Genomic DNA, 10,903 nt, shown 5'->3' with positions numbered 1-10,903 from the left:
GGGGAAAACTATTTAAGCGAGGTCCAGTTCCCTCCACACGGTTTCACCAATAGCCGGTCCTGAGTTCTCCTGCGAGTTAATAAGGAATGAGGCAGATACAGTTCGGTAAAGCTTGTGCTGCCCACGTTAAATTGCAAAAATCGCTCAGCTGCTGCTCATGGTTAACTGGAGAGCGTGAGAAAATCTATATTTATATTCATGTTTAAAAGCTCACTCCCCTCTCAAACCCCAGGGGGCTGCTCCAAAGAGTGGGGGTGGGGAGAAACATTAAAAGGGGAGAGTTGAGTAAGTGTTAACTTGCACATTCTCAGGGTAAGCTCTAGAGTCCCAGTGGGTTCCCTTTTCCCTTCTGGAGTACAAGGGGGGTTTACAGACAGACCCACACATTCTCTCTCTAGCGCGCACACTCATGCTCTCTCTCTAGCATGCACACACACACATGCGCGCGCATACACAAACATACACACACTTTGACTCGCCCAAACACACATGTACACTCACACACACACACACACACACACACACACACACACACACACACACACACACCAGCGAATGCACCCGTTTTTCAACTAGTTTGTTTTTTGGAAGGTTGGGGTGGGGTGGGGGGGGGGGGGGGGGGGGGTGAGGGGAGGACAGGAGGGGGCAGTCTTTATCCATCGCCCCCTTCCCTGGCCTTGCCCTCCTCGCCCTCCACCTCGACCCCCTCCTCTTCAACTTCCTCGCCGTCATCAATCTCCTCCACCTCGTCCTCGTCATCCTCGGACCCTGCGGGGGGAGAGGGGAGGGGGAGATAAGAGATTCAGGGGTACGTCACAGCCTGAGTGTTAGCCTGTCTGCGAAACCTGTCGATTCTCCAGCTTGCACACTGCTGCCCACCCTGCTGGGCCCGGGCAATCGTTCACCAGGGGTGGGGACGGGGACATTCCGCCATCAGAGTCTGTGAATGACTGACAGGAGCTGCCCAGGGATAAACCCTCCCCACCCCCAGCCCAGGGGGCCACCAGCAGGGTCGATGATAAATCCTGCCCCGATCGCCACACTTGGTCTCTTACTGCTGTCGCGAGCGACTGTGCGGAGATCCCAGTAGATTCAGCTACCCCTTCCCTGCCTCACCCACGATCCCGCAGTTTTACAGCTCAAACACTGTGGCAGCTGGGTGATAAACCCACACCCCCTCCCTGCTTCCTTTCCAAGTTTATTTATCAGCATTACAAGTAGGCTTACACTAACGCTGCAATGAAGTGACTGTGAAAATCGCCCAGTCACCACATTCCTGTTCAGGTACACTGAGGGAGAATTTAGCGCGGCCAATGCACCCTAACCAGCACGTCTTTCAGACTGTGGGAGGAAACGGGAGCACCCGGAGGAAACCCACGCAGACATGGGGAGAATGTACTGACTCTGCACAGACAGTGACCCAAGCTGGGAATCGAACCCAGGTCCCTGGCACTGTGAGGCAGCAGTGCTAACCCACTGTGCCACCGAACCGCCCTCTGTAATCGTGGGAGAGTTGGATACGAGGTTCTCGTGATAGGCCGCAGGATTGAGCCCCAACTCACCGTCTTCCTCGTCTTCGTCCTCATCCACAATCTCCTGAACATCGTCATCATCATCCTCATCCTCCTCATCTTCATCTACAATCACCACCGAATCATCACCATTCTCCTCATCACTGCAACAAGGCATTGCAGAGAGAGTTACCCACAGCACGAGGGGAGGAACGGAGAGAGAGTTACCCACAGCACGAGGGGAGGAACGGAGAGAGAGTTACCCACAGCACGAGGGGAGGAACGGAGAGAGAGTTACCCACAGCACGAGGGGAGGAACGGAGAGAGAGTTACCCACAGCACGAGGGGAGGAACGGAGAGAGAGTTACCCACAGCACGAGGGGAGGAACGGAGAGAGAGTTACCCACAGCACGAGGGGAGGAACGGAGAGAGAGTTACCCACAGCACGAGGGGAGGAACGGAGAGAGAGTTACCCACAGCACGAGGGGAGGAACGGAGAGAGAGTTACCCACAGCACGAGGGGAGGAACGGAGAGAGAGTTACCCACAGCACGAGGGGAGGAACGGAGAGAGAGTTACCCACAGCACGAGGGGAGGAACGGAGAGAGAGTTACCCACAGCACGAGGGGAGGAACGGAGAGAGAGTTACCCACAGCACGAGGGGAGGAACGGAGAGAGAGTTACCCACAGCACGAGGGGAGGAACGGAGAGAGAGTTACCCACAGCACGAGGGGAGGAACGGAGAGAGAGTTACCCACAGCACGAGGGGAGGAACGGAGAGTTACCCACAGCACGAGGGGAGGAACGGAGAGAGAGTTACCCACAGCACGAGGGGAGGAACAGAGAGAGAGTTACCCACAGCACGAGGGGAGGAACGGAGAGTTACCCACAGCACGAGGGGGCAAACGGAGAGAGTTACCCACAGCACGAGGGGGCAAACGGAGAGAGTTACCCACAGCACGAGGGGGCAAACGGAAAGAGAGTTACCCACAGCACAAGGGGATACTGGAGAGCCTCTCTGGGAGAGGGAGTGTTTTTGAAAAGGATTTGGAACGGAGCAGAGTGGGCAGACAGAATGCTTCCCCTGCTGACAAGGATGTTTGTTGTGATGGATGGGTTGAAAGGAGCAGAAATCCGTTCCCCACCCAAAGGATGACAAGGTGTGTGACTCTCTTCCAGAGAAAGGAGGAACTGTCAGCATAGAATGGATCACAGTAAACTTCGAGTATATTCAGGCAAGCGGCTGGCAATCCAATAGATCAGCCGTGATTGCTGTGGACCAAGCTGGGCGCAGGGGAGGGATGGTACTCATTGGGATGGGAAAGGCCATGCGGTGACTGGTAATCAGAGCCGTGGGGTGTGTGTGCACGTGTGTGTAATGCAAGGACAAATATCATTAACTGGGAGCAGCGCCGTAGCCCCAGGACCTCATGGAGGGACGACTGTTTCCTTTTTAAAAACGGGACAAACGCTGAACAGAAATTGTTCACTGCCTCCCCTCGCACAGAGGAAAGATGGTGATGGAACTCCACTGACTGTCACGGTGCAGATCCACAACCTCCACACACTGAATCAGGAGAGATTTTTGTTCAGCGAGCGGTGGGAGGGGAAAATGAAGTAATCGGGGTCCTTGTGACAAAGCAGGTCAGTACCAGAGCCCCCACTGACTGTTCAATCACTTCTTCTATATAGAGAGACAAGTCAGGCAGGGTACAGGAACTATGGAAGCTGCAGTATGACCCGGGGAGGGGGGAGGAGAGGCTCCCCTCACACTACTAGCCCGCATTGAGGAAACCTTGTGAACCAGCAAGGCAAACCAGCTCATTACAAAGCTTCCCGCCTGTGGCCTGACTGTTACACCATCCCGCGCTGCCCTGAGTAAACAGATTTCTCTCAGACTCTCCGCTGGGACTTACTCCTGTCTGACTTGTATTTGAAATTGTCCCCTGCCCTTCCTGAGTTGGTGAAGATATACATGGGGTCTCCAAGGGGCCCTTCCCCGGCGATGGGCTGAACATCTCCCACTCACCTGTCGTCCAGGCCATTCTCGCCGCTTTCACTCTCCGCGATCAGGAAGTACTGCAGGGGGTTTGGCCACATGTCATCCTTCAGCACCTACAGGGAAAGGTATCAGGACGGTGACATGGAGCACACTCCGGTACAGAGACAGTCTGTCTGGAATTCCCCATACTGACTATCCCAAAACCCCTGCAGCCACTCACACCCTCCCCAACTTAGAAACAGGAGGAGGCCATTCAGCCCTTCAAGCTGCTCCCCCATTCATTTTGATCATGGCTGATCATCAAATTCAATATCCTGATCCCCCCCCCCATATCCCTCGATCCCTTTAGCCCCAAGAGCGATATCTAATTTCTTCCTGAAATCACACAACGTTTTGGCCTCAACTACTTTCTGTGGGAGTGAATTCCACACATTCCCCACCCTCTGGGTGAAGAAATTTCTCCTCACCTCAGTTCTAAAAGGTTTCCCCCTTATCCTCAAACTCTGACCCCTAGTTCTGGACTCCCCCCACCATCGGGAACATTCTTTCTGAATCTACCCTGTCTAACCCTGTTAGAATTTTATAAGTTTCCATCAGATCCCCTCTCGCTCTTCTAAACTCCAGTGAATATAATCCTAACCCACTCAGTCTCTCCTGATATGACAGACCTGCCATCCCAGGAATCAGCCTGGTAAACCTTCGCTGTGCTCCCTCTATAGCAAGGACATCCTTCCTCAGATAAGGAGACCAAAACTGTACACAATACTCCAGGTGTGGCCTCACCAACACCCTGTACAATTGCAGTAAAACATCTCCATATTCCAATTCCCGGCTCGGGTCACTGTGTGGAGTTTGCATGTTCTCCCCGTGTCTGTGTGGGTTTCCTCTGGGTGCTCCGGTTTCCTCCCACAGTCCAAAGATGTGCGTGTGAGGTAGACTGGCCGTGCTAAATTGTCCCTTTGTGTCAGGGGGACGAGCTAGGATAAATGCATGGGGTTATGGGAATAGGGCCTGGGTGAGACTGTGGTCAGTGCAAATGGGCCAAATGGCTTCCTTTTACACTATAGCATTCTATGACTCTACTCAAATTCTCTCACTATGAAGGCTAACATACCATTTTCCTTCTTTACTGCCTGCTGTACCTGCGCACTTACTTTCACCGACTGATACACGAGGACTCCAAGGTCTCGCTGAGTATCCGCCTCTCTCAATTTACACCCATTCAAATAATAATCTGTCTTCCTATTATTGCTCCTAAAGTGGATAACCTCACATTTATCCACATTATACTGCATCTGCCATGCAGATACCCACACACTCAACCTGTCCAAATCACACTGAAACATCTCTGTATCCTCCTCACAGCTCACCCTCCCACCCAACTTTGTATCAACTGCAAATTTGGAGATAATACATTCAGTTTCCTCTTCCAAATCATTAATATATAATGTGAACAGTTGGGGTCCCAGCACAGATCCCTGCGGAACCCAATGGGACAATAGCACAGTGGGTTAGCACTGCTGCCTCACAGCTCCAGGGACCCGGGTTCGATTCTCGGCTCGGGTCACTGTCTGTGTGGAGTTTGCACATTCTGCACCTGTCTGCGTGGGTTTCCTCCGGGTGCTCCGGTTTCCTCCCACAGTCCAAAGATGTGTGGGTTAGGTTGATTGGCCATGCTAACTTGACCCTAGATGCATAGGTTAGAGGATTAGTGGATAAAATATGTAGGGATATGGGGGTAGGGCCTGGGTGGGATTGTGGTCGGTGCAGACTCGATGGGACGAATGGCCTCTTTCTGTACTGTTGGGTTTCTATGAACCCCACTAGTCACCAATCAGAAAAAGACCCATTGATGCCAACTCTTTGCTTCCTATCTGCTAACCAGCTTTCTCTCCATCTCAAGACATCACCCGTAATCCCCTGTGCTTTACATCGTGGTCTGTTACGTCAGGCCTTGTTGAAAGCTGCCTGAAAGTCTAAATAAACCACATCTACTGGTTCTCCTTGATCAACTCTGCTAGTTACATCCTCAAAGAATTCCAATGGATTTGTCAAGCGTGATTTCCCTTTTGTAAATCCGTGCTGACTTTGTCTGATTATCCCACTGCCTTCCAAATACCCAGTTCTGAAATCCTTGAGAAGGGACTCTAGAAACTTCCCCAGTAATGACGTTAGTCTCACTGGTCTGTAGTTCCCTGTTTTCTCTCTCCTTCCCTTTTTGAACAGTGGGCTTACATTAACTCCCCTTCAATCTGTCGGAGCCAATCCAGAGTCCAAAGAATTTTGGAAAATAACCACCAATGGATCTCCTATTTCCAGGACCACTTCCTTCAGTACTCTGGGATGAAGAGTATCAGGACCTGGAGATTTATCCCCCTTCAATCCCATCAATTTCCCCAAAACCATTTCTCTGCTAACGCCGATTTCCTTCAGCTCCTCACGAAAACGCCCGTCACCCCCAAAATCGACCTACACGCCCCTCCAGCCCACTTGCAACCCAGGCGCACAATGATTTTTAGTTTGGTATTCAGGCGTAACAGACCTCAGCAATTTCATCCGTGGTGGGGTTCCGGTGTTCGGTGAACCAGGTGAAGAAACTGCGGTGTCCTCGCTTCCGACCCTTTTCGTCCACTCCTTTATTCAGCACCGTCAAGTCCATCCCTTTCTTCCATTTGATTGGTGTGGACTGGGACACCGGCTTCCCTGTGAGCGGAACAAGGATCATCAAAACTGAGGGTCCAGGAGCTGATTCCTTCCCTCTACACTGTCCCCCATCAAACACTCCCAGGACAGGTACAGCACGGGGTTAGATACAGAGTAAAGCTCCCTCTACACTGTCCCCCCATCAAACACTCCCAGGACAGGTACAGCACGGGGTTAGATACAGAGTAAAGCTCCCTCTACACTGTCCCCCCATCAAACACTCCCAGGACAGGTACAGCACAGGGTTAGATACAGAGTAAAGCTCCCTCTACACTGTCCGCCATCAAACACTCCCAGGACAGGTACAGCACGGGGTTAGATACAGAGTAAAGCTCCCTCTACACTGTCCCCATCAAACACTCCCAGGACAGGTACAGCATGGGGTTAGATACAGAGTAAAGCTCCCTCTACACTGTCCCACCATCAAACACTCCCAGGACAGGTACAGCATGGGGTTAGATACAGAGTAAAGCTCCTTCTGTACTATCACTCAGAACAGCAATTGCAGACAAGGCTGCTGTGCTGCCCTGAATCCAGAACCCAGACAGCAGGATAACACTGTGGTTGAGATTCCGATCCAGCTTTTGGTCGCCTGTCCCTCTCAATTCGTAACAGTTAAAGGTGGTTGAACTGGACTCTTGTTGATCACTTTGGAATGGGGTACTGCCTCCAGGGTGCTACACAAAGGCAGATTTTAATAACTGTGGGTTTAGTGGGTCATTTCGAAATGCCTGCTATTGGCTCCAGGCCCCAAGAATTTGGACTGCCTTGGTTCAATGCTGGGACCGAGGATGGGAGTGGAGCGGGAGCTCAGGATGAAACTCAGCCAAGGCAACCTGTTCCCCCCCTCAACCCTCCAAAGTGACTCCGACTCCCCTCTCACCTCCAGTCCCCAGGTGGAACTCTTTGATGATGAGGTTGTTCTCGAAGTATGGGTTTTCGCTGAAGTTAAACTTTATCCTGTAGCCGGACTTGATGTCTTCAAACTCCTCGACCTGTGGGGTTGTAAAAGACAGCCAGAGCTTTACTCTGTATCTAACCCCGTGCTGTACCTGTCCTGGGAGTGTTTGATGGGGGACAGTGTAGAGGGAGCTTTACTCTGTATCTAACCCCGTGCTGTACCTGTCCTGGGAGTGTTTGATGGGGGGGACAGTGTCAAGGGAGCTTTACTCTGTATCTAACCCCGTGCTGTACCTGTCCTGGGAGTGTTTGATGGGGACAGTGTAGAGGGAGCTTTACTCTGTATCTAACCATGTGCTGTACCTGTCCTGGGAGTGTTTGATGGGGGGACAGTGTAGAGGGAGCTTTACTCTGTATCTAACCCCGTGCGGTACCTGTCCTGGGAGTGTTTGATGGGCATGATGTGGGTATGCCGGCGTTGGACTGGCGTAAACACAGTAAAAAGTCTGACAACACCAGGTTTTAGTCCAACCGATTTATTTGATAATACTCACAAGCTTTTGAGGTTTCCCTCTTCACCTGACGAAGAGGGAAACCTCGAAAGCTTGTATTATCAAATAAATCGGTTGGACTAAAACCTGATGTTGTCAAACTTTTTACAGTGTTTGATGGGGACAGTGTAGAGGGAGCTTTTCTCTGTATCTAACACTGTGATATACTTCATTTATATAACACACCACTGGCTTCACTCATAGGGGATCAGGGGGACTAGCTGGGTAAAGACATGGATTTACGGGGATAGGGCCTAGGTGGGATTGTTGTGGGTGCAGGATTGATGGGCCAAATAGCTTCCTTCTGCGTTTTATGAAACAGGGAAAATGAGATTGAGATGGAGAGAAAGTGATTGTCTGTGTATAGATCTTTGATGAGATTGCAGAGACAGGACAGAAAGCACACCCTGGAATAAGGTTCTTACCTCCAGCCTCATCATGTAATTAAAAGCTTCCTCGTCGTTCTCATCAATGAGTGCAGAGAGCTGTGGGTGATTGAGGAACTGGCCAGCCAGAGTCAAGGAATTTCACATTGCACGCTGCTTCACCCAGTTAACTCCAGTGCCCTCTCCCTGGGCTGGTACAGAGGCCACTTTGCAAAGTCATACTGGTGCAGTCGGAACAAACAGGAATTAGGAGCAGAAGTCGGCAGATTCAGCCCTTCCAGCCTGCTCCGCCATTCAATCAGACCATGGCTGATCCCTCCCTGGTCTCAAATCCACCTCCCCACCTGTTCCCCTATCCCTGAATCCCCTTTTTTATTAGAAATATATCTATCTCCTTCTTGAATCCGTTCAATGACTCAGACTCCACCACCCTCTGTGAGAAGTAGTTGCTCCTCCTCTCAGTGTTAAATCTGCTGCCTCTCAACCTGTGACCTCTTGTTGGAGACTGCCCCACAAGAGGAAACATTAGGTCTATATTTGCTTTATCAATCCCTTTTAGTATTTTATATCCCTCGATCAGATCCCCTCTCATCCTTCTAAACTCCAGCGAGTACAAACCCAAACTGTTTAATCTCTCCGCAAACATCAACCCTTTCATCCCCGGAATCGATCAGGTGACCCTCCCTCTGAACTGCCTCCAGTGCCCCCCACACCTTTCCTCAAATAAGGAGGCCCAAACCGGACACAACATTCCAGGTGTGGTTTCACCGACACCCTGTACAATCGCAACAACACTCTTCTACTTTTATATCCCAGTCCCATTGCAATAAATACCAACATCCCATTGGTTTTTATTATTACATTCTGCACCTGCGTACCAACTTTCTGTGATTCATGGACTAAGACACCCAGATCCCTCTGCCCGGACTCATTTTGAATCTGCTTTCCATTGAGGTAATAATTTGCCTCATTTTTTTTCTCTGCCAAAATGGACAATCTCACACTTATCCACATTAAACCCCTTGTTACACGGGGGCAGAGTTGCACCAGGAGAAATCTATTTGCACTGTCAAGTTGCTTTGTTGCAAAGAAAATTGCAATGCAAAAGTGCACTAGTGCAAATTTATTTGGAATAATGCAGAGTAGCGTTGGTGCGAGGGGGCGTACAGAGCAGCCTTGTGTTGGTGCAGGGGACGTGCAATGCAGCGTTGCTTTGGTGCAGAAGGTGTACAATGCAGAATTGCATCGGGGCAAGGGGACAGACAATGCAGTTGTAATGAGGAGATCTATTTGCAATAATGCAGTGTGGCATTGGTGTAGGTGTCCATCCGCAATGCACAGCCGCGCCGCCGCCGCGGAGGGACGCGCAATGCACAGCCGCGCCGCCGCCGCGGAGGGACGCGCAATGCACAGTCGCACTGCCGCGGAGGGACGCGCAATGCACAGTCGCACTGCCGCGGAGGGACGCGCAATGCACAGTCGCACTGCCGCGGAGGGACGCGCAATGCACAGTCGCACTGCCGCGGAGGGACGCGCAATGCACAGTCGCACTGCCGCGGAGGGACGCGCAATGCACAGTCGCACTGCCGCGGAGGGACGCGCAATGCACAGTCGCACTGCCGCGGAGGGACGCGCAATGCACAGTCGCACTGCCGCGGAGGGACGCGCAATGCACAGTCGCACTGCCGCGGAGGGACGCGCAATGCACAGTCGCACTGCCGCGGAGGGACGCGCAATGCACAGTCGCACTGCCGCGGCGGGACGCGCAATGCACAGTCGCACTGCCGCGGAGGGACGCGCAATGCACAGTCGCATTGCCGCGGAGGGACGCGCAATGCACAGTCGCATTGCCGCAGAGGGACGCGCAATGCAGAGTCACACCGGGGGAAATGTATGTGCAATGGTGCAGAGTTGCATTGGTGCAGAGGCAGCAGCAGTAAAGGATACGGCGGTGACCCAGAAGCCGGGGATGTCCTCGATCAGCTGGTTGCGCCTCTCCAGATGTGGCCGCCGCAGCTGCCCGTAGCGCCGCTCCACGCGCAGGATCTCCTCGCTCGCGCGCTCGTTCAGCGCCTCCAGCTCGCGCTGGCACGCGTCCACCGCCTCGAGAGCGCGCTGGGACTCGCGCGCCCCCGCCGCCGCTGCTGCTGCTGCACCTGCGCATGCGCCGGCCCCCAACAGCAACAACGCCTGCGCCTCGGCGGCCCCGCCTCCTCCGTCACCCGGGGCGACCGACACCGCCCCCCCGGGACGCGCATGCGCCGCGCCCTCCGCGGCCTTGCCCGCCGACTGGTCGCCCGATTCCGGCGCCGCCAAGCGGGCCAGCTTGGCCTCGGGAGCCCCGCTCATCGCGCCGGATCGTCCCCTCGACGGTAAATATTCTTCTTCTCGAACTTTCTTCCTCACGAAAAAAAGTTTTTTCCCGATTTAAATCCGACGGCTTTCTCCCCAACAAACTTTACCTCATGATCTCCCTCCCCTCCCCCTCAGCTCCGTCTCCCGCTCCCTCTCCCTACCCGCCAGTAACGGCCCTCACCGTTGGTCCCTCCGCCTCCGCCGCCCTCCAATCACAAAGCCTGTCTGATCGCGTGCCTTCAGCTGACGATGTAAGCACCACTCTCATTGGTCCGTCTCTGCACAACGTCGCCGGAAAGGGCGGCATCCATTGGTCACCTTCCCCTTGACGATGGAGGGAAGATTGTCACTGATTGGTCGGGTGTGGAAAGGATGTCGCTGATTGGTCCTCTTCGGTAACTACATCGATAGATAGCAGGGCGCCGATTGGTCGTCTTGCCCACGACGCTGATTGGTTTGCTCCTCTGATGTCAAAGGGAAGAGCGTCGCCCCAACT

General features: G+C 53.0%; 1 protein-coding gene across 1 annotated transcript; it reads right to left on the bottom strand.

The window, feature by feature from the left end:
* Window positions 1-594: 594 nt before the first annotated feature.
* On the bottom strand, window positions 595-10,566 carry LOC145340334 (protein SET-like). Its single transcript, XM_080184786.1, has 7 exons — window positions 10,000-10,566; window positions 8,092-8,169; window positions 7,099-7,210; window positions 6,055-6,215; window positions 3,540-3,625; window positions 1,563-1,675; window positions 595-768 (listed from the first exon to the last, which is right to left on the bottom strand). The coding sequence occupies exons 1-7, from the start codon at window positions 10,399-10,401 to the stop codon at window positions 653-655; spliced, it is 1,068 nt and encodes a 355-aa protein (XP_080040912.1). The 5' UTR covers window positions 10,402-10,566; the 3' UTR covers window positions 595-652.
* Window positions 10,567-10,903: the final 337 nt, after the last annotated feature.

The sequence above is a fragment of the Carcharhinus amblyrhynchos genome, unplaced genomic scaffold (genome assembly GCF_965287045.1).
Source record: "Carcharhinus amblyrhynchos unplaced genomic scaffold, sCarAmb.v2.hapA scaffold_939, whole genome shotgun sequence".
NCBI classification, from domain to species: domain Eukaryota; kingdom Metazoa; phylum Chordata; class Chondrichthyes; order Carcharhiniformes; family Carcharhinidae; genus Carcharhinus; species Carcharhinus amblyrhynchos.
The sequence above is the reverse complement of the archived record's forward strand: the minus strand, read 5'-3'. Positions and strand labels throughout refer to the sequence as shown.

Excerpts from the sequence above, each read along its gene's own strand:
- LOC145340334 (XM_080184786.1), bottom strand. The coding sequence starts at position 10,401 with ATGAGCGGGGCTCCCGAGGCCAAGCTGGCCCGCTTGGCGGCGCCGGAA. Across the intron at positions 7,211-8,091 it reads ATTACATGATGAGGCTGGAG|GTCGAGGAGTTTGAAGACAT; the intron begins GTAAGAACCTTA and ends ACAACCCCACAG. Across the intron at positions 1,676-3,539 it reads GAGAATGGCCTGGACGACAG|TGATGAGGAGAATGGTGATG; the intron begins GTGAGTGGGAGA and ends GCCTTGTTGCAG.